Consider the following 23,945-nt stretch of genomic DNA (forward strand, 5'->3'; position numbering starts at 1 on the left):
CTGGTCTGTAGCCTCCTCAGGTAGTGCTCATGAAGAGCTCCACACAAAATCAAACTTTTATGAAAGTACAACTAATAAGAGGACAGTTTACATAGCCTTCTGCCTACGTATATTGTGAGGTAGGTTTAAGCTCTGTATGTTGTGTTATCTTTAAATCAGGTTTGGTGTCATACACAAGTATGTTCAGAAAAATGCAAGAAAATGGTCTAATCTCATAAATTAATGGCACTGACATGCATAAATAAGAATGTACATACTTTTCCCTTATTATTTTTGTAAAAAAATAAAATATAGGATTGATGTTACATAAAATAAATATTTTAATATGCAATTAATTCCTTCTCCTTATTATAAAGAAGACTAAATACAAAACAATCAAGGAATCTTTATTGTACAAAATGTGTGCAAAAGCAAAGGCACTGCAACTCTTAAAAAAAAAAAAAAAGCATAAAGACTATGTTTTAAAATTCTAAAAAAAAGAAAAGAAAAAAAAGCGCGCCAGAAATCCGTATGACTATGACATTCAGTTGTTTTGTCTTTTTCTACAAATTTTCAAAATAAAACACCTGTCTATGACTGAACTATTCTGAATAAAAAGTCTGTTTGGGGAATGTAAAATCATTAATTTCACATAGAATCTTACACAACTTGAACATAAAACTGAACAAAACCAATAATCTTCTTAACACAACAACACAGTATGCTTACATGTCTGCACAGTGCACACACATCACTGCAGACATGAGAGAATTGGTTTTATACTGGCAAAAAATCTAGTATCTTTAAACATTAGACTGCCTAAAGATATACAGCATACGCAATCTATTCCACACAGTAAGAGTAGAGTTACCTTCACAAGCTATTCATTGTACTAGCACATTCTGAAATGCACTGTGGAGTTCTTCACAAACCCGAATAAACCAAAGTATTTCTAAAATCAAATGGTTAGGTGTCTGGCTTACTATCTTGTTACTGGTCTTGCACTTGTTAGTCAGACTTCTTGTCTCCAGCATGTTCACGATTCTGACATAAATAAATAGTAATAGAAAAATTAAATGAGAAAAGACAATAGGTGACAGATAACAGACATTTATGTTACCTGGAGCTCCTGGTGTTCTTTCAGCAGTCGGTCGTACTCCCGGGCAAGACCCTCCATTTGCTTCTTCATCACATCAGCCTCACTGTGAGACTTTGTCAATGCTGAAAAACACGAGTAGATGTAACTAACACACAATTACACTGGCTAACAACATGTACAGCATCTGGACAGTTTATGAATGATTTTTGAGAAGAATGATTTAACAAAATAAGGTTTAACTTACCGTGTATCTACATGTTAGCAAATTGCCACGTCAATGAGGAAGAATAAAAACCTCACCATGACAAATCAAAATGCATTTTGGAGGGTTGGACTAGGGTATACATACATACATTTACACTTCTTTCTACTCCTTTTGAGGACAAATTAACTGCTGCATCATAATGCATAGCGAAACTTGCATGTTGCTCAAAAAGACAAATGAAATGAGAAACAACAACAACAACAACAAACCATTACAATACTCACTTTCATCAGATGCCTTCAATTCGTCTTTGAGTTTCTTCACTTCTTCACGCAACAACTCCATTCCTTCTGCTGTAGCTTGGTCACCTTTTCCTTCCATTAGAGACTAAGAAAGCAAACAACAGTACTAGTCTTATTACATGTTATAAAAAAACTAATCAAGAAGTTATTTTTACTCTTGTTTTAGCGTATTGTCTGCCCTACTTGCTTTAGCCGCTCATTGTCCTCCATGTATTTCTTAGCAGCCTGGTTGGCTCCATCAGCCTGTGCCTGGAGAGCAGCTGTAGTATCAGACATTGATGCCAGTTGGCTTATCATGGTGATCACACGCTTCATCACCCTACAGAAATCACACCAGTCAGATGGAGGCCGGTTGGAAAGAGGACACAGTGCGTTTTCAAAACCTCAGTTGGTAAATTGTGAGACAAACAATGAGTGAGTCATTGGGATTAAATACTTACAGCCACAGAAAGACAGCAAAGCCAGATATGTAGAGGTTCCGCTGTGCTCTGAAGAGCTTCATGTGGAGGTGGTCATACATGTTTGGTTGTAGCTTAGCATTTGTACCCACATCTTTGGCCGAATATTTTCTCACCTCCCGGACAGCATCTATCAAGACCAAAAAAAAAAGGAGAAGAAAAAAACATTACGGTGCATATAATAACAATTCAATTTAGGTTTGTATTGTGTGCAACAACAAATCGTCCCACCTAGGAACAGAACAATGAGGATGATAATCATGGTAAGAAAGACTTTATTCCAAAATCTTGACACATAGCTCCATATTCTCAAATGGAAAATGCTCCTCCACCTGAAGGCACAGAAAAAAGAAGACACAGTTAGATCAATGTAAAATGCCAATATCACTAACATAACTGTGACCATACCTCTTTGGTGAGATGAAGGGTATACAGAGGATGAGCAGAGTACCCATTTCTGCATACAGGAAGAGTGCCACAGCAGTCCATTGGAGTGTCATGATAATAAGATGTCTGCAAAAAAAGAGCATGAGTGATTCAGTCAATACCTGTACAGTAATTTGGGTTGTCCGGGCTTGGGTGGAGCGCATTGGTATTCTGGAGCAGTGTACACAGGTGCACCCTGTAAAACTAGAATTTTCACTACACCCAGAGTGAACAAAATTGTCAGTTGTGACTTATACATTTACTTTTAAAGTAAAGGAAAAATAGATAAAGTGACCTAACCTGTATGTTATGTTCCACGACTACTTTGTATGTTAGAATCACACAGTCTGTGGTTCGAATGAAAAACAAAATCAATTGTGTATAATACAGGAAAGGTTGATATCAGAAATCTGTCATCTTGCTCTAAGTCACCGCTTTCGTAACTAGAAGGGCTATTTGCCACTTAAATGGTAAAAACACTAATGAAATTACAGTATACTGGCATTATCTGACATCTTAACTTACCACTAATAACAGATAGAGCAAACAGCAACACGACTGCAGATAAGAGGCAAGAAACTTTTACTTCCGTATCAGGTTTGACACCCGCGTAAAACAACCGCAACTTCCGTCCTTCAAAATAAGAGCTTCTGATTTTGGATTCTGGGTTTGTTATGCTACATCTTAGACGGTGTGTATTTAACTCGTTTCTGAAGAAAGTACAAAGTTTTTGCTTAAGATGTAGTAAGTAACCTTTCAGATCCAGCCGGGTCAGCCATCAGCTTGTCTATATTTGCCTGAGTTTTGCCTTTCCATAAATATGTCCTGCTTGTCTCCATGGAGATAGATATAGCAATAGACAAGTAGATTGGCTTTCAGTCTTATTGTGGGACATCCCAGGCAAAACAATAACATCTATACTAAAATAAGCAGGTGGCGCAACCTCCACCAGGAAATGTGCACAGTACAATGTGACATTTTCTAATTTCTTAAAATAAATGGAAATCCATACATGCAGAGGAATTGGTGTAAAATAAATTTATTACACAATAAAAAAACATAATTTTAAAAGCTCATAATGTATATTACTATGTTGTATAATCCTGTTCGGTTCCGTATGTTTTTTGCAAGTAGTCTATGACTGCAGAGGTACTGTAAAGAGAGTTGAAAACTTTTCGTTCTGGCTGGGAGGTCACTCTCTCCAGCATGTAGATCAGATGTTGGTGGAAACAGGTGAATGGTGTACCATGTTCAATAGCAAGATCTACCCAGTCCCATATGCACTGCAAAGGCGTGTCCTCATAACCGGCAAACATGGCAGGATTTGCAAGCAACCCTCGTGCAGACATCACTCCTATATTTCATGAATGAGACAAAAAGAGAAACACATATTGAACATTTACCATATTCAATTATTTTGGTAAAAGTGTAATTCAGTTCCTATTAAGTACTGTACCATCTACACCAGTGAGTTTATGTGTAGCTTCCACATCCCGTAGGAACTTTATGTCCCCATTAGCGATCACAGGAATGTTGACACTGTCTTTGATTGTCTTTATAGCTTCGTAGTGAACAGGCTGGTGTCGTTCTTGGGCTGTTCGGCCGTGAACTGTTATCCAGGACACACCTGCAGATTCTGCTTTCTGGCACAAATCCACAGTTTTCCTGATATCGTTATGAATTCTAAAAAAAAAAGTTGGACATGGTAATTATAGTGTCCTACATTTTCCATTCTAGTACTGCATTCTGTAAGTGCACAGTTCTTATAAAAAATTACAAATATTTGCTTTGCAAAGCTTACATGTTACAGATATATAAACTTTAAATGACAGCCTCTTTAGGTAAAAGATAAATAGCACTAGCTGATTCATTACTTTAATGCAATAATATAGTTTTACCTTATTTTAATGGATACTGAGTAGTTTGGATTGTCTACTTGATTTTTGACAGTTCTAACCATGTCATTCACTAGTTCTGGTTTGTTGATAAGACATGCCCCATAACCAGATGACATGGCCCATCTAAAAAAGAAAAAAAAACAACAAAAACATACATTTAAACTCATAGGGATCCATATATTGAGCTTATATTATAATGAAACCATTTTTGAACCTTTGAGGGCAGCCACAATTTAGATCAACTCCATCTGAGAATGGGGCTACCACGCAGGCCGCATCCGCTAGGGTCTGGGCATCATTTGCAGCAAATTGCACAATCAGTGGTCTATCACCTTTACAATGAGGAAGAGCACAATTTCTGTCATACTGCTATTTATAGTTTTCAATAAATAAATGTCTAAATAAAATATAATGATCATTCACATTGCTCACCTTTACTAGTTGTGAATTCACTGTCTCGAGCCTTTTCAGACCTCATAAAATCGGCAGCAACTATCATCGGAGTGAAACAGATATCACAGTTGTATTTCCTCACCAAAGACCTGAAGGCTAATCTGAGAACACAATACACACTACATAAGAACTGAAAAAACACAAGTAACGACATAGTAATAATACTTACTTTGAATATCTAACCATGGGAGCGCATATTTTCAAGACATTTCCAGTTTCAAACATTTCCATCACGTTGGTATTTGCATTGAAAGTTTTCATTCTAGCACAGCTGATTTGTTGTTAGCCAGTAGAGTGCACTGTGCAGCAGCGAGTTCAGACCCGACACTTCCAGTCGATTTGCCGTTTAATATCAATAGTCTGACTGACTTTAAATGAATAAAGTCTGTATAGCTATGAGTCTGACAGTACCATAATAATGTTCATGCCCTGTTTTTCCATGAATGTTTTCCATGTGTTTTTCGTTCAATAGCCAACACAAGCCTAGTGCACATGCGCCGTAGCCCTTTGACTTTTTACGTCACAATATAGTCGCTACCGTCAAATCAACATTTTTAAACAAATGTTTTTATTTTTTTTTTTATTAATTGTCACGATTGAAGATAAATGTGTTAAACTCTCAGAAATATCTACATAAGAATATTGCAGCACTCAGCTAGTTTGAGTGTTGCATTTACGTGTTTTGAGAAATCGGACAATTTACTCTCTACAAGTCTATATTGATTGTATAAAGATTTTTATTCTTTACATTTTATGTTTTGGGCATGCATTTGTGTTACGTTTAGCTTAACTACTTACTACTTTTTGTGAAATACAATTTATGCCACTATATATGGGTCATACTAACTAAGCGTGAATCTAAAATAATTTTATTGTAGCCTACTTCAAGGGCATTATACTTTCTATGGTCTTATGCGGGTTGGAGTAAACAGTAAACGGTTAACACCTACATAGCTGGTCACTTCACCCAACAAAGAATAGCCTAATTTTGTGTTTTCCTTAATATTTTACCTGCCTAAATTAAATAATCATAGGGTAAATGGTTGACACATTTTAAGTTCAAACAACGTAGCCTGTTAATTGCACTATGCGTGTGCTTCTAAAATCGTAATGATCTGGCTAAAGATGCAGATTCGGCAATGTATACCTCCAGGGGGCGCCATATCTTAAAGCAGCCTCATTTACTTAGGCCTTCGAGATGGCCTCACCAAATCAAGGTTGCACAAATGATGACTTAGGATAAAATTATTACTTTATTTAAAACCATAAAACTTGGTAACATTAATAAAAACATCTAAAATTGAAGATGAGAATAAATATTATCCAGCATTCCATTCACACAAAGTAAAAACATGTAAAATTGGCCTTCATCAAAACAGTAGACCTACGGTCTATTTGTACATCCTACATTAAGCTTACACTTGAATAGAAAGGTGTTGACTTGAATCACAAACCTTGCTTAAATAGACTAAAGAAAAACTTAAACCTGTGTACACATGAAAGTTGTGCAGAACTCATATCACCCGGTGACAGAAAAAAAACACGTGAAGCACTGATGTTTTGTTTGTGCATACATTATGTGGACAACATTGCCAAGTGACACCTCAAATGACACAGCTGTTGCCCTTACTTTAGCCCAATGATGCATCAACATTTAAAAACTAAACAACACAATATAAACTTTGTGATATAAAATACTGTAAAATATAACTTTTTTGCAAGGATATTTGAATCAAAACAGGATCTATCAAAGTGTAAAAACAAAGTGTAAAAACACAGCAGGTCAATGTGTATATGTATAGCCTATATAGCAGTGGTTTCTTGTACTCAGCCCATCACCTCTTCACTGTGTGGGCTTCCTGTCTGTGGCCTGACGCCTCGAGCTCCACACTAGAGATGAAATGCCTGACCAGGCGGTGGCAGTCGTAGCTCAGCTCAGTGGTATACATTACACTGGTTTTCTTGGGGTAGATGATCGCTGTGCTGCTGAATTGGTGAGGCCGGTGTCGCGGCTCAAACTCCAGCTGTGTCTTGTAATGACGCCAGGTACTGTGAGGCATGGCCACAATGGTCTGTCGACAGTGCTCCAGCTCCTGACCCCAAGGCCGCAGGGTCACATTCTGGATGAAGTGACGGTCTGAGTCATAACTCATACATGAGGTGTATCTGTGAACATAAGAACATTGGTTTGTCTATGGAGCCATATCAGTAAGACACAAGGCATTCTTATTGCAGCTTTTCCACCAACCTCATCTCCTTTGCAGGTAAGGGGCTGAGAGATACACCTTCTCCATATGACAAAGGCTGTAGTTGTGGTAATGGACGAGTAGGCAAGGATGGAGCCTAAAACAGTTTAATTAGTAGGCCAAATAGTTTCAAATAAGTGAGAAGTGGGCATAGATTCATTGCACAACATGATATGCTATAGCCAATTCATTAAAACCTTATTAAAATTAGTCAAGTGAAATCAGTCACAGTGAAGTAGTGAGTTTAGCACTGACTGTAAGCTACTATAGCATGTGTGACTGGAGTTATCATACAGGCTACTCTTCTGTATAGTCTGTGAGTTACCAGAGAAGATTTTCCCTCCTCCTTGTCTGCTGGTCCAGGGAGCCAGGCGCTGGGACTTGGACTGGGCGGTAAACCCGAATCCGGACTATCGAGTCCTCGGTCTGCTCTGCAGCAGCTCATATCCAGTGGATCTCCTCCAGAAACATTTGGCAAGTTCAGTCTGCCGACCATCTCTGGTAGGCTACAACGTTGCTCAATGCCAACAGGGTTTCAAAACAGGCACTTCCAGTTTCTTAGTGATGTTGTTGCGATGCCTTGGGCAGTTTGCAATAACTCACTGTTCCCAGCTCAAATACAGTCCAGTGCGATCGTTGAATGAAACACAACAGCAGCAGTCCTCTGCTGCACAAGACTGCCGCGGCAGTATGCTACCGTGACGTGAACAAAGATCTTTACGTGTGGCTCAAATGTGGGGGAGCGCTACTACCCGCGGCTGCTCTTCAAACTCATTTTCCCTCAAAGAGGCCCTCGGAGCCACAAACATGGAATAGGACCGCCTTTCAAGCCTGAAACTCAATCCTGATTGGAGGACAATAGACTAGCAAGGGGCTGTTGAAACCACATGGGCTTGTAGGTTTCCCACTACATGCAGGACAAATAATTCCTGCATGTTTTTCTTTACAAATTAAAGGCTATGGTTAATATAATATAATTAATCTTAATGCAAGAGCGATTAAAAAAACAAAAACAAAACAAAGGAAATCAATAAATAACCTGCATTTAATTAGAGAAAACATTTATTTATGGTTTTAAAACAGGCTAAAACAGCTAAAGCATTATTAATTTAATAATTTAAAACATATTAAATAGACTGTTCATAGATTTCCTTCACTGATGAAACCAACAATTACATTGGTAATAGGTTATGAGAAGGCAAAAATTAATTTTTAGATTTTAGAGAAGACATTAACAGGAAAACACTAAACCACATGCCAATATAGTTCGAGAAAGAGGTGCATTTTTATATGTTATATGTTGATATTAATTTCATTTTTCCAAACTTGAAATAAAACCTTAAAATGATTTGCTTACCACTCTAACTCATTAAAGGCAGAAATCCTGTAATCATGTCAAACTTTCTGAAACTGTTCAGATTTGTCAAATCTGCTTGTGTTCCAGTAAGAGCAGGCACACTGTTGCAACACTGTTGCAAAGTTCAGGCTTTTAGTGTTGAAAAATTGAAGGTGGGATATGTAATACAGTATGCAACAACAACAGTAACAGTAATGGGGAAGTATATTTTTCTTCCATTAGGAGTTTAGTTATAGCGACAAACAATTTCTTTTTTTTTAATATTCTACAGAGCATGGAAAATAAAAGTCTTTGAGGTGAAAACTTGAATTACAGCTGCAGCGTGTGGTCACAGTCTTTTCTTGATGAGTTTCTCCAGTCGGCGGATACGAGAAGACTCCTGCTCTGGGGTGGGGGTGCTGAACAGTGAGGGCCCTGTGTCTGCCCCTGATGGAGGTGTGGGGAGTCTCTGTCTGAACAACTCCAGCATACTGCTCTGTTCACTGCGCTTCAAACCCTGTGCACAAACACATGAGCAATAAAAGTGACACCTGCTTGTGAAGTTAGACAAGGACACCGTAATGCCACTAAACAAGGGAAAAACATGAAAAAAAATTGACTCAAAAAAGCAAGAGACCTTCATGTCCAAGATCTTCTGGAATGTTTCAGGGTTCCCATCAGCCAAGAGCTTGATGTAGTTATCCACAAACACCACTGAAGGTTCGTGTGGCGCCATTACCACCTAGAAAACATGGACATTATGAAGTACAAAGTTATGAACACATCTTCATTTTGTGCACCACACTACAGCCCCTTATTATTAACAGGGATGGGACAAGATCTTGTGCCACAAGATCTCACGAGACAAAATTGCCACAAAACTGTGCACACATGAGGAAAATTATCTTGTGAGATTTTTCTCCATGTGTTTTTAGATTTGACAAAAAAGGGCTTAAGTGGTGAGTCACATTTCCTAAGAAGCTTTAGAGAAAAAAAAACAGCGGTGCAATGACTGCAAAATATTAAATAAAAAAAATAAAAAAATGGTAAAGATAAAATTGTGCTACACAATAAAAAAAAAGATGTTAAAATCTCATCTTGTCTCATTCTCGTGGACCCAATCTTGTGTCTCATCTCATCTCATGGAAATTGTGTCTTGTCCCACCTCAAATTATTAATATACAGAGCATGCCATTAGTAATATATACAACGTCAAATTTCAGCATTATCTTACAATGAATACTTTGGTGTTAATGTGAATTCACTCATTTAACAACAGAAACACATGGATGGAAAACGTGGAACCAAAAGGCCTTCTTGCTGCCTCTACAGACAAACACATGGCTGACAGACCTACACCACCCATTTCACAAAGAAGGAATACCAGCTCTTTAAGCATTTTCCTATTCTATTTTAAAAACGCAATCAAAGCTCACAAACACGTTGAATATTGTCCTTGTTGTCCTGGTTGACATAAAAGTGGGTACCGTGTAAGGACAAATGGGCAGCATAGGAAGCAGGCATGGGAAGTGTGGATTGTGTGGAATTCTTTGCTTTCTTACAGGCCTGCTGACTGAGTGATTTACTTAGCAACTGTCCTGGAGCTGAGCCAAGGAAAGGCCTTTGGGGACCTCGTAAAAGGCGAAGGGGGAGCGGGTCTTTAAGAATGAAAATGGGAAATAGAGAGGGAATACGTGTCAAAATAGGGAGGGGCAATTAAGCCAAACAAGGGCAGACACAGGGAACAAGATAACAGGATGGATACAGATTAAAGTATTGTGGGATTAAAAGATGTCACAGATATCAGAGCAGCCACATCACTTTTAATTTCTTCAAACAGTTCTGTCAATATTACAGAACACATTTTCATACATTTAACAGAAAGACGTGGGCTAAACCCTAAAGGAATATATGTTCCTGTTCTTGTAATGAGCACTGCACTTTATAAGTGCAGATGAATGGAAATACTTATAAGTCAGCGGTTTTATCCCAGTAGAAAAGTTAAAAAGGAAAATTAAATGTATAAATAAAACAAAACAAAACAAAAAAACATTAGGCCACAAACACTGGCCGACTTTGTGCTGCAGTTTTTAGTAACTTTGTTTTGCAGTTTTAAGTCACAGCTCTCAACGAGTGGCAGCACCCACTGGCTGTTTCAAGACCAATTTTACGACAGACAGGAAACATTCAGGGGAGAATGAAGCACTCTGGGAAATCAAGGGACATGCAAACATGCACTGTGTGGTTTTGTTTACACATTTCTTTACTCCCAAGAGACTGTTGATTAGGGAGGGAGAGGTAGCTGCTACATACCAGTGTTCTATAGGGCCAGAGGTTATTCTGGACCAAGGACAGTTTTAAGCCTGTGCCTTTATCATTTAATCTACTCATAACATGATCTAATAAGTGCTTGGATAAATGTTTGGGGCAGGGGGATCAGGGGGTGCATGGATATAGTCAAAGACCTCCCCACTGGCTCCGGGTCAGCCCCATACTGTGTAAATAAATGCATGTGTGTGCCATATTAACTTGCACTAATTAAACCAATGAACACAGGCTCCATTTGCTCCATTTACTCCCTATCTCATGCAAGTTAGGTTTGTTTATGGAAACATCCTCATAAAGTGCTATTGAGAAGTGAGAAGGGCTAAAGAGACAATTAAAGAGTTCTTCAGACTAAAATAAACCATGAGGAGAAAATCTGCTCAACTCAAGATATTTATCTCTGGCTCTGCAGTCTGACCACAAACATAATACAGAGATCATTCTTCTCACTATTGTTTCATATTAGACTAGCGCCTCATTGCTTGGAAAAGGCAGTTGGTGGAAGATTGTGCCAAGATATTTTTGGTCATGTATTAGACAAGTACCAAGGTCAAAAGATCTTTTAACATCACTTTTAAATGGCAATAGAGAAATAAAGAGAGCCCCTTCAAACACATACCAACATTTTGTAGTATCTGTAGTTTGAAACCTTAAAAGGCACCAGACTGGGGTTGTGGTTGTAAAAGCAGCCAGCAAAGTACCCACACAAGTTAAATGTCATAAAAAACCTCAAGTATTCCATAAAGTTAGAGTGACTGTGATAATATGTTTAGGTTAAAGTAAATCTACCTTTCAGTAGGAAAACTTTTCTTTGAGAACAAAGTTTACATTTTTCCAGAATCTATTGTGCTCAAGTGCTCCAAGTATCAACAGACCTGATATACCCCCTTTAAATCCTTTCTGTGGTGCTCACCTTAAGGATCATCTCAGCCCTTGTCATTCCTTTCACTACTATCTTTGTGTAACTGGCAGGGGCCTTACGGAGCACCTGTGACCCTATGGAAGGAAGATCTAACAGCACTGTCTTCAGTGAGTGGGTGTCCAGAAGGAGCTTAAATACACAGAACAAAACAATTAACAACAAAAAGTGACCATACTTTGCTAATGTTATTCACAAATGTAAGTGAATAAATAAACTGTTTACCTGTTCAGCCCCCACCATGCTGATAGGCTTACATCTGAAGAGGTGGTTGATGAATTTGGGAATGAAAGAGCTAATGGAGAAATGTATTAATCATCATTACATAGCAAACACCATAGGAAGCTGTTTGTGTGAGGACTTACTTGGTAAATTTAATGCAGAATTGAGTGAAGTACTTGCGCGTGGACGCAAGGTTGTCTCTGATGATGGGCACGTTCTGTTTAATGTGCATGATGATGGATGTTACGTAAGGACTCTGGTCTCCTACGTGCTCCACACTTTGCCATGGCATCTAGGAAGATTTTTATTTTTGCAACTTTAAAATGTATTTAAAAAAAAAACAATGAATCAACTTACTTTGCTCATAGCAGTAAGTGCAGGATCACAGGCAGCATCAAGATCTTGAACCAGTAGTTGAATACTGTTTGAGATGACACTAACAAAACAACAAGTATATTAGGAAGTACAAAAAGTATTATAGTCTTAGCTAATAGCATGCTATCTTACGTGCTGAATGTGTCCATTTCACCAGTCAAATTAATCCTCTCCACAAGAGGCTTGTCTACCTTCTCCTTGAGTTTCTCCTCCAGCTAGAACATACATTGTAATTAGTTGTTAATGTACAATATTATTTCTAAACATTAATGAAATGCCACAACTTTGCAAAAACACACACAAAACAAAACACATAAACACAAATAAAACAAATAAACACAGGTCAAACATAATATGTCATTTCTGGTGCTTGCCTGTTGTGTTGTGGCCAAGCAGTACTCTGCTGTACTAAGGATGCTACAAATTAGACAAAGCTCGTCTACAGTGAATTTTGCCGTCTCTGACCCTTCCTTCTCTTTCAGCAGACTGGTGATAGTCAGACCCCCACTGTTGCTATTGGACCTGTAGACAGACAATTGAAGATTTCAAATACAACTTACCATGCTATCAAATAACAAGGAAATCAAAAACAAATTTGAAAAGATGCTGTGACTGAAGCAATAATAAATGAATGCCATAACAAAGACAATGTGGCAAAGGAACAACATAGCTTGAATTCTTTTCGAGGGTATCGTCAAAAAGCTCCATAAAAATTAACCAAACATAAAATTGGAGAGGAATGGACTCATAGCAGTGGATACATTGAAGTGTGTGAAACGTTTGAGTAAGGCTTTGACTATGGAAGAGATTTCTGAGTAAAAGCATTTGTGTAATTATAATTAAGCTCTAAACAAAAGGCCAAACACCACAAAAGTGGGTGCTTGAAAATTGTGCATTTGGGCTTTGGGTGAAGTTGTAATTGTCATTTTTATCTTGTATTGTTTTAATCATGTGGACATATAGTATCTATTCATGATATCAGTGATAGTTGACTTTACAACGTTGTGTGTCTAAACTTACTTAGGCAGGTTGCCTGACAAAATTTTCCAAGCATATTCTCTTAGATATTTTTGAAAGATGGTTGTTAAGGCAATCATTGGCTCCCCGGTGCTGAGCTGGGAGCACTGAACCATGCACTTCTTGTAATAGACAAAGAGGTCGGCACAGCTAGGCAGCACAGCTCCACCTTCCTCTGTCCCCGCTTTGGGTGGGCCCTGTGCTCGGAAGTCTGCTACAAAACGGTCGATAAGTTCACCCAGATTCCTGTATAAACACACATGTTTGTTTAGTGCATTGTTCAGAAGCATGAATAAATAAACTAAAGATGCATTGAAATACTAAATATAAGGTAAAGAGAGATGACAATCTGAAAAGGAGGCGTTATAAAGAAGAAATATCACTACTAAGGCTACACTGGGTGGATGTACAGAGCTGCAGTTTGTGTGGACCAATTCTAATAGAGCTGAAACAAGCAGGCCACTGTTCTCACTGTTATGTCCCACTGCTTTGGCCCAGGCCCCTGCTCTTTGGACTTTACAATGCTCCTGTAAATGAATAGTGGGTCACTGCTTTCTTTGAGCAGACAAACAGGATGGCTTAAAGAAAAGTCGAGAGGAAAGGGTTGTACATAAGCTTTGCACTTATTCATCCTATGTTTTATGTCAGGTGTTATCATGATAGGTAAAAGTGGGACAGGAAAGAGCTAAGAAAGAGGTAAAAGAAGTCACAAGAAGAAATGTGGTACACACCCACACACATACACAATAGAAGAGAAAGAGATAGAACACAAGTTAGAACTGATGACAAATCAATAGTTTTAACTTTTGGTCAAATTATCAAATGTAATAATATTAGTAACTGACTAATCATAGAAAACAGGATGTTTTCCAGGTAAATTTCTGTTGTGTTGAGCGGTGGTTGTTGCCTACTTGTCTTGAGACTCTATGTAGACATAGAGGTGAGGTTCAAAGCACTTGGACACGATGCCATGGAAAGGATTGTCTGGTGCTTTAGGCTTCCGGGGCTGGAAGGTCAGAAAAATGTCTTACAATCAACACTTTGCATTATCTTCTATCTTAATGAATGATATGGTTTGAGAAGGTTGCTCACCCTAGAAAGATCATCATCCTTCTCTCCGCCCACATCTTCACCTGGCTCATCCTCTAGGAAGGGGTTAGTGGGGTCAAGAGGGCTTTCTGGTCTTTTCTGCTGTAACAGAATTTAAGCATATATTGTTTTCAATTGTGTATTAATAAAACCTAATCTTATTGGACCTTGCCATACACTTAACAATACACAACTATATTCAGATTTAACTTCTCAGGTTGAACAAAAGCCAAGTACTGTATTTTCCGGGCTATTAGGCGCTCTAGATTATAAAGCGCACTGTCATTAAATGGTCTATTTTTGAACTTTTTTCACAAATAAACCGCACCGGACAAAACACAACAGTTAGATGGGTCAGTCGGACTTTGTTTGGTACGTTCACTGTGACTCTGGGCTTTGTTCAATTGTGGCGTGTAGGGAGGGTGCTGTCTGGGACCGTTAGATTGTTGGCATGTTTACAGTGACTCAGTTGTTCAGTTGTGGCTAGAAGTGGCACATTACACTCGCTTTTTCGGTTCGTTCCTCCGTTCCATTCCTCGTCCGCGTGGAGTGATGAGTGTGGCTGTGGGTGTGTTTCACTGCGTGGTCGCTGTCTGCTTCGCGCATGTTTGCGGCTTTGTAGTTTACTGAAGTCGTGCTGGGACACCTGAGTGGATTCGTGTATAGGGCGCTCTGGATTGCGAGGCACACAGTCAATTTTTGATGAGGTTGGAGGCTTAAGAGCGTGCCTAATAGCCCGGAAAATATGGTAATATGTTACTTATATAGTAGACCTTCAGTCAAAGATTTCATTCATTTCATAGATTTTGTTATTCCCACAGAATACATTGTGTCAAGGCAGATCACTGTGCAGCATCAGTATCTAAGAATAAGGCTGATGTCACACAGTGGAGTATTTTGTTGCTTTTTACCCTACTTCACTTTGCACACATGTGATGTGGGTTTGTGAGATCTAAAACGTTAGAGCTGCAGGTAACAGTTTAAATGCCCATTTCTTTCATGTTTAAAAATCAGGTAATCCAGCTTTAACTAATACATAATATGACTTAAAATGATCAGCTTTGATATATACGTCTGTCGCAATAGTACATTGCATATTAGTCATTTTGTGCATGGGTCTTACCCCAGGTGTAGTATCAGTCAATGTGCATCCAGTGAAGCGTTTGGCCAGCAGACCCTCAAAGTTTGTAGTCCTCTGAATGGCAAAAAGTAGCAGCTTCACTTCAATTTCCTTTGCTCGAGTTCTCATAACTTTGGCCAGCTCCACTCTAGAAAAAAAAAAATTGTTAACTAGGACTTCTGAATTGAATTACTTTCTCATAAACAGTAGTTTTATTTACCGTGTGATATGGCAAAATTCTACAGCTATACGTTCAGTCATACACCACTCCTCAGGAAACATACGACCATACTTTTCTTCATAGTCTACAAGCTGACGCTTGATCCAAGCATAACGCCGATCAATCTTGTCAAGCCAGGCAACCTGAGGAACAGAGCCATTACTTTCACAGTACAAGTTACACCAAATATAGATGTGGATATATGGGAGAACTCACATCTTGGTTTTCCTGAAAAAGAACTAAGTACTCAGATAGGTGCTGTCGGATGAACTTTTTAATAATTTCCTGTTTAATGCGTGGGTCTAAAACATTAGCCACCAGACAGGCATCCCGAAGTACATTACTGGGTCCTCCTGGTCTCTGTTAGAATGTGTGGTTACAAGAAGAAACATAGCATTAAGTGCATAGTTAAGTACAGTTTCCCAACATAAAACACAGACAGCTCTCTATTACCTTGGAGCCTTGGGAGGGAAATGCTTCCTCAAAATCAGCCAGTATCTGTGTTCCCAGTTCACTTTGTGCTGCTTTTACTCTAAAAAGTAGAGCAGTGTTACAGGGGAAAAATTTATTGTATTTTACAACTGTTTAGTTTAGTTTGTTTTGTCACATAAACATGCATATGGTACAATATGTAGAGAAATTCTTATGTACCTTCCAGCAGAATAAATAACACATGCAACTATTAGAGAAAATAGAAAATTTCACTTACTGTGAATATGTAATTAGGTGAATCTAAACAGATTCTAAAATATAATATTTTTTTTAGATACTGAACCTTTGTGTACCTTTCTGACAGCTGCCTGATCTGTGGAATCCCCATGTATTTTTGGAAATGTTCAAGAACATTCACCACTCCCTGTAGCAGATTGGCCACCTCTCCATACTGCCTCTTTCTGGTCATTGCTCTGAAAAAGAAAAATGCCATAAATTATATTACCTTGTAATGTAAATTAAGTAAAATTTCGAAGACAGATGAAGACAGCTTTCTTATGTAGCTATAGCAGCTGTGTAAGTACTCTAAGCTAATATAAATGTGTGCACATAAACAGAAAAGATTCATCAGTAAAAAAAATAGCCCTAATCAGTCAAAATATATAATATTCAAAGTGTAGGTAATAGTATGTACAGAATATAATCTCAGGATGGTTAATCTTATGATCATGTGCCCTTAAGAAGAAATGTACTGACTCTAGGGAGTCCACGCCCCCTGCCAACATATGCAGGTGATTGAGCGTGGTAATGGATGTAGTGAGGTGCCGCTTGGCATGGTCCAGCTGCTTTATGTCCCTTGTTATCTCTTTGACCTGAACAGGAAGGAGAAAAAAATCAGAGGAGACAAGACAATAGAGGGAAAAACACACCCAATAATTAAGAGCAATCAATACTGGAAAAAAAAAAGAAATACAGGAGCTTGTACTACATAGCTACTAGACACAGACTGTATATAATAGCACATAATAAGTAACATGTGTATATATACCATTTGTTCAGACTTCTCTGCCTTGTCTTTGATGTCTTTGATTTTTCCAAATAGCTGTTGAATGGCTATCTGTGCCTCCTCCAATGCCTGCGCCAAAAAGCAAGAGACAGACACAATTTCACATATAGTTACTAACACAGAAACTTAAGAATCCATGGTATATTTTAGATTTTATAAAACAATACTGTAAATTGTACTCTTAGGAACAAAATGCTATTTAGTATGGCAAGGCTAAGAAGAACTCGATGAAGCTAAACCATATTCACTGTTCCACACTAATGCTCACTTTATATTAGACAGTGATTAGCAAAACATTTTTCTTTGAAGAGGAAAAAACCCTAAATGTCATTGACAAGAGGAAGGGAGTGGCAAATGCAACCCAAGCTTCCAGTGTTGCTAATGTCACTAGTGCATTGAGTGCAGCAGGTCACTGTGGGCTGCATTCACATGCTCATTTCCTGTACTTGGCCTTGAAGGAAAGCTTAGAAGGACCACTGCCCAGGCGCCTCCATGCCCAAGATCTTATCTGTTTTCACACAAACTTTAAGCACACACATACCAGGTCTTTTAATACTCACTTTGATGATATTATATTAAAAGTACAGAATGGCATCAAACATACATATAATTAAAATATATTAGCTACATTTCATGTATTGTAATAGCCACAGCAAACTGTTACTATGAAGACTAGAGATTTGTGGAAGCCTGAAGCACCAGCTATTCCAGGTTTGCACTAGGGCTAAACAAGGTCATAAACACCACAAGGAAGTACACAACTGCTATACTAGTTCTAAACAGAGACCAACCCAAAGAATGACTAAATTTGGATTAAAATTTACTCAGAGATGTTTGAACAGCAGAGCAATCCGTATACCACAAAAAGAAGCTTGCATACCGCAGTTTGAGGACCACTAGCTTAGAGGTTCTCAAATTATAACAAAAGCCAGATATCTGATTTCTATGGATATTTCCTTATGTCTCCAGTGTTTCCACATGAGATCTGAAAATCTTTACTGTTGTATTGTTCTGCCACCGTTTTCTGAAACACCTCTCCATCTTTCCATCTGCACGAAGAATTTTCCCTTACAAAAGTTGGCATAGATCTGTGGGGCTGGAAAAACAAACTGAAATGATTGTGTACTGTGTAACTCTATTAGTCAGGAGGGGATTGGGAACATTTTTGCATGCTACCAAACAGTAGCAGACCAGGCCAGGCACGGTGACAGGAACACACGACAAATAGTCGGAAAACACACACTTTTCTATGTAATCGCAATGTTCCGTTTGAAGCACCATTTTTGACAGAGAAGGAAAATGGACAAAACCAACATGCCAACATTTTCCCTATCATAAAACCACAAAATGAAAAATACATGAAATCCAAGAAATCCTATTATTTGTGTACAGGAATCCATTTCCCAGACATGTTTTCCGTAAAGAGCTGCAGTTTAAGCATGGTCTGGAACTGAGTCATCCTGTCCTTTTCCATAGAAGCCGTATGGAGGGAAAAGACCGCACTTGGGAAAGGAACATGCTTGTCTGAGTTGGGGGCAATTATTGGAAGCAGTCTCTACTATAAAACTCTGAATAATACAACATGTGGCTAGTGCTAATATAGAATTCTCAATGAAGCGGAATTTAGGTCACCTGTCTACCATCCTGGCCGACATTGGTTTGTCCTCTGACCACCGTCCTGATGTTGTCGTCCAAGCGTCTGCAAAAATCAACACAGAACAGAATAAGGTAAAAAATATCAATATTTTATAACAAATAATAATTAGGCAAATAAAATACAAATTTGTACATTAATACACATACATACCTAATTTTGAGGCGTATCTTGTTGACAACATCATCAATGTTGGCTAAAGACTAAAAAAAAAAATCAAAAACAAAAGCAATATTATATTAAAACTTTTCATGGAGAGTTCAAGAGGGATGCTTAATTTTCATAGGAAAAAGTCTACTGCATTACAATGTAGTAAACCCAGTCCTGCAGAGGCAGTCAAAACAACTTAATTTTGGCTTTTAGTATTTATTTCCCAAACATAAACAAGACTTACTTTTAACAACATACTTTTAATGGGCATTTGACACAAAAAATTAGCATCTGAACTCCAAACTACATTGCTTTACATGACATATGATTGGCTATAGGGACCACTTGATTAAAAAGATCAAATCAGATAACTGACAATTAGAAATAACTGAATCAATCTCGATTAATTGCACAGTCCTAAATAGGTTCGTTTGAAAATACACTCCTACGCTAAAAGTACAGCCTTATACCGACCCCTAGTGGAGATAACAAATTCATACAGTTCTGTATTTATTTTCAATTTCCCTTTTCAGATGAAAATCTCGAGTTTTAACTCAAGCAATTTACAGGTTTGGGACAAAGTGTTTCACTGACCACTGGCTAAAATATTTGTAATAAACATTATATAGACAGTATATAGATTGTAAACAGCTAAACATACATGAGTAAAAGACATCTAATGAAAAAATAAAAATATTTATATATATATATAATATATATAATATATATATATATATATATATATATATATATATATATATAAATATATATATATATATATAATATATATATATATATATATAATATATATATATATATATATATATATATATATATATATATATATATATATATATATATATATATATATATATATATATATATATATATATATATATATATATATATATATATAATATATATATATATATATATATATATATATATATATATATATATATATATATATATATATATTGAGCCTGGAAAGTAAAGGCATCAGTGGTGCCTGTGGTGATCGGAGCACTCGGGGCTGTAACCCCCAAACTGGAAGAGTGGCTACAACAGATACCGGGAAAAACAACGGACATCTCATCCAGAAAAGTGCAGTATGGGAACAGCAAAGATACTGCGCAGAACTCTCAAGCTCCCAGGCCTCTGGTAGAGGACCCGAGCTCAATGAGGGTGAGAGAGACCTACCACCGTGGAAGGTGAGAAACACATTTTTTTATATATATATATATATATATATATATATATATATATATATATATATATATATATATATAATATATATATATATATATATATATATATTATATATCTTGAAGAGGTTTACCTGCTCTGTGGGGAACAGTGTATTGATGTATTCCACAGCATTGAAATCTGCTCTGTCCAGTGGGTCCTGGCTGGGGAAAACCTAACACAGACACAATCAAGATACAAGATACTTGAATTAAATACAAGGACATTGGAATAACAGCACTGGTACCGCGTTGTCCTAGCGAAATTAAGCATGCAGTTATTTTTAAACCAGGCAATGTAAAGGCACAGTAAGACTATAATAAAGAGCTACTGGATATTATATCTTGCATAGCCAACAATTCGCCGTATGGTAGCACGATAGCTAACAGCTTGTACAAGATCAACACTGCAGCCACGAAAAAAACAAACAACAAAAATGACATATCAAAGGACTTGTGAATACCTGCTCGATCGCAAGTTGCACTTCAGGGGTAAGGTGCAAAATAGCTTCTAAATCTTCTGCTAATTCAAATTCTTCCTCCTCCATCATTGCTGTCAACAAAACCAAAAACCCAAACTACTTCCTGGCGAGATGGCTTACGGCTTGCGTGATGACGTTGAAGGAAGATTCTTCAAAGTCGTAGGAATTTTTGTAATCGTTAAAAAAAATAACACATTGTGAAGAACTGTGAAAAGATGACAATGCAATATATTTCCAAACCATGTTCATATGGCTTTGGAAATATATTGTTCATCTCTGCACGAACGACAATTAAAATGGACCTCACTATACTGTACATCCATGTTCTAATCTCTGATAGGGAGATCGAAGAGAAGGAACAGTAGCACCATCTGCTGTTGCAAAATATCAACAGGCAGTTTACCTATAATGTGAATAAATGTGCATTTTGAATCTGAATCTGTAATCACTTATATGCAACATGCAACAACAACATGCCTAATAGACCAACAACAATCTCTCTTTCTCTCTCTCTCTCTCTGTATATGTATATATATTTACTGCTTCCTGACAAAGCTGTCAGACTTGAAACTTGAAAAAAGTAGGCCTGTTGTAAAAACAAACCTGTAATTAAGGGAATCTAATGTGATGCACAAGTGTGAAAAAGGCTCAAGTGAAGGTTAATGAAAGGACTTGAATTAATGGGGCCTTAAGGGGCAGAGAAAGCACTGCATGTACCTGTACTACTACAGAGATGCAATTTCCTCTGAGCTGTGTCTGTTGAAGTATTTTTATTTTATTTTATTTTTTAGAAAATATTGATAAAAGCAGGTGGGGGATAAATGTGTGCTTAGCATCAGTCTAAATGCCAGGCTGCAGAAGTACTAGCTATGTAAATGCCAGTGGAGAAAATATATAAAAACAACAAAAACAAACAAACAATTATATAATGTATGTTGCATTCTCTAAGGAGTAAGCTACATATTCAGCAGCTATAATTAACAACAAACATATCCAACTGCTCAATGAACAAAACATTCACTTCATGAACCCTTCTCACAGCAAAGTGACAACATCATGCAAGAAAAAAGGTTATGCTTTTAAATCATGTGTATAAAGTATTCTTTTCTCTCTGACATCAGCGGAAATCATTTTGCTTCATTTTACCAAACCTTTGACAGCACAATCCATTCCCGGGCTCAATAGACCTTTGGGGGATTTCATAGAAAACAGGAGATGCCTCACTGACAGCATCCAAACAGCTTCTCTGACCACTTCAACATGATGGCCATGCAGGTTGGTAAAAACAGAAAAACAACATGAAACAGCCAAAATGGATGTGCAGAACACACCAGGCACAGATCCAAAGCTGGCACCAATACAGTGTCTGCACATCTGTCGCTCCTCAGGCAACATGCAGCCAGTTCACTGTCAGATTGTATTTGTACATGTGTGCTTTCAAAAAACTTGCAATACATATAGAAAAAAAAAGAATAATAAAATAATGCATTCAGTTATAGTGGCTAGGTGTATCTAGGTAGTTTCATTCTTTCAGGATATCTCCTATTAAGAGTTAAACATGCATCTTTACAGGACCAAAGAACCTTTCACCCTGAATATCCCAACTCAAATAATTAACTTGATTTTAAAATCTACTATTCCTGCACGTTGGTCAGAGAGGAAGACGATAAGGTGCCATACTTTAAGGCACTTTTCATGGTTAAATGCTATAGTGATCACACCTCTGTTGCAAAGGAAACATCATGACTACAATGCATTGTTTCTCAACTGGAAGTTGTCTGCAAAATAGGCCTACTGTAACCTATAGTTTACAATGTAATAAAACCATGGTACATTCATTTTTGAGTAGTACTGTTAAGTTTAATTTTGTAAAATTTTCTTTTATGAGCTTTTAACCACTTAAAACAGTGTTCCCTCATCATTATACTTATCCAGAGTTGTATTTTAATTGATAGATTTACGCATGTCTCAGAAATCCTGCATTATCCTAAATTCAAGTCTTGGGTGCTCAAATCTTTTTGGTTCTGTCCCCTGATCTTCACCCACATGCCAGCAGTTTTTCAATGATAAACACTAACATGAAAATCAACAGTCAAATCCCCTCTGAAGTGGGTGGGGCTTCTAATTTCTGCAGTTTTTAAAAGAAAATCAATGGGCCTGTTTCTTGATGTTTTAAATCAATATTCCAGTTTACTATGTACAAAGTTTAAAATGATTACCAACATATTATTTTACATGACTAAAAAAACACCTCTTCTTTGACCTTTACCTGCACTGAGCTCTCTGGAACACTTCTTGCGTGTATTGTGCGCATGCCTTCGATGAACACATGTATGTCCATAGAGCCCATGTGGAAGAACCTGAGCAGGAGGGTGTGTGTTGGGCAGATGGTGCGTTTAATAACCTTGCTGGCTGCGTGGCTGCCTGTGGGGCTGGCATGCCAAAGACGGGGGAGCGACCTTGTTTTCCATGGCCACACAGAGCGACCTGTTACCACCGGGAGAGTGTGTGTGTGTGCGTGTGTGTGTGTGTGTGTGAAAGTGGGAGGGGGGGTTGTTGTGTGTGTGTATGTTGTGTATATGTTGTGTGTGTGTTGCATCACCTTATTAAAAGTCAAAGAGGGAAAAAAAACATCTTCACTTTCACGTGTGAGCAGAGGCTGGCTTTGGAGTGTCCACCATATGGCAGACAGACTTATTTATTTATATAAGAATCTATTTTCAGTTCTCATGCACATATATGTCAGGCTTAAAGATCTGGATACCAACTGTGAATTTATGACATCTACAGCTACCATCATTTACACACACATTAACATATTCCACATGGGTCAAGTGTCTTGCCCACTGGCACAGGAGAAAAGCAACATTGAAACTGTTACATTTAAATGTACATCTAACTTTTCTGGGTCCACTGTCTGCAGATCTTTGTGCTTTGCTGAGAATGTTCCACAATCCAGCATTTTATTCATGTTTATATTTGCAGCGAGTAAGGGTCACCACTCAAACCTGTAATGTACCCTGATGTCATCAACTTTTCTTACTTCTCAACTTACTTCTCTCCAAGGAGATATATAAGTTTAATGCCAAAGTGTGGAACATTCTAGCTGAAGAAATAACATCTCCCTAGAGACAATAAGATGGCAGGTCACTCAACACATCTTGCATAATGGATTTAGTATTGGAAAACTCAGCAGCCATTACAAGCTATTTCCCTCTTCACAAAAAT

At 37.7% G+C, this 23,945-nt stretch overlaps 3 protein-coding genes across 4 annotated transcripts; all 3 read right to left on the reverse strand.

Moving 5' to 3' along the window:
• Positions 1-369: 369 nt before the first annotated feature.
• On the reverse strand, positions 370-5,311 carry dus4l (dihydrouridine synthase 4-like (S. cerevisiae)). The gene is made up of 14 exons (XM_055166696.1): positions 4,990-5,311; positions 4,800-4,921; positions 4,582-4,699; positions 4,368-4,490; positions 3,926-4,152; positions 3,559-3,823; positions 2,665-2,685; positions 2,452-2,556; positions 2,275-2,375; positions 2,026-2,173; positions 1,769-1,904; positions 1,568-1,670; positions 1,100-1,200; positions 370-1,023 (listed from the first exon to the last, which is right to left on the reverse strand). The coding sequence occupies exons 1-14, from the start codon at positions 5,079-5,081 to the stop codon at positions 988-990; spliced, it is 1,698 nt and encodes a 565-aa protein (XP_055022671.1). The 5' UTR covers positions 5,082-5,311; the 3' UTR covers positions 370-987.
• A 743-nt stretch (positions 5,312-6,054) lies between these two features.
• On the reverse strand, positions 6,055-7,983 carry rflnb (refilin B). The gene is made up of 3 exons (XM_020940437.2): positions 7,392-7,983; positions 7,069-7,163; positions 6,055-6,986 (listed from the first exon to the last, which is right to left on the reverse strand). The coding sequence occupies exons 1-3, from the start codon at positions 7,560-7,562 to the stop codon at positions 6,656-6,658; spliced, it is 597 nt and encodes a 198-aa protein (XP_020796096.1). The 5' UTR covers positions 7,563-7,983; the 3' UTR covers positions 6,055-6,655.
• A 127-nt stretch (positions 7,984-8,110) lies between these two features.
• On the reverse strand, positions 8,111-20,834 carry vps53 (VPS53 subunit of GARP complex). 2 transcript variants are annotated; one of them, XM_020940375.2, is made up of 22 exons: positions 20,700-20,834; positions 20,331-20,411; positions 18,995-19,044; positions 18,820-18,886; positions 17,170-17,256; positions 16,878-16,993; positions 16,475-16,594; positions 16,143-16,221; positions 15,906-16,049; positions 15,690-15,832; positions 15,473-15,617; positions 14,353-14,451; positions 14,172-14,266; positions 13,264-13,506; positions 12,618-12,765; positions 12,376-12,458; positions 12,226-12,304; positions 12,012-12,160; positions 11,872-11,941; positions 11,641-11,778; positions 9,040-9,144; positions 8,111-8,919 (listed from the first exon to the last, which is right to left on the reverse strand). In XM_020940375.2, exons 1-22 carry the CDS (start codon positions 20,784-20,786, stop codon positions 8,752-8,754), a joined length of 2,496 nt encoding a protein of 831 aa, XP_020796034.1. In that variant the 5' UTR covers positions 20,787-20,834; the 3' UTR covers positions 8,111-8,751. The 2 variants fall into 2 exon arrangements, with proteins under 2 accessions (XP_020796034.1, XP_020796035.1); XM_020940376.2 differs by having other exon boundaries at positions 14,353-14,448; positions 20,700-20,820.
• Positions 20,835-23,945: the final 3,111 nt, after the last annotated feature.

The sequence above is a fragment of the Boleophthalmus pectinirostris genome, unplaced genomic scaffold (assembly GCF_026225935.1).
Source record: "Boleophthalmus pectinirostris isolate CB_2022bp ecotype Guang Dong unplaced genomic scaffold, ASM2622593v1 HiC_scaffold_9, whole genome shotgun sequence".
NCBI classification, from domain to species: domain Eukaryota; kingdom Metazoa; phylum Chordata; class Actinopteri; order Gobiiformes; family Gobiidae; genus Boleophthalmus; species Boleophthalmus pectinirostris.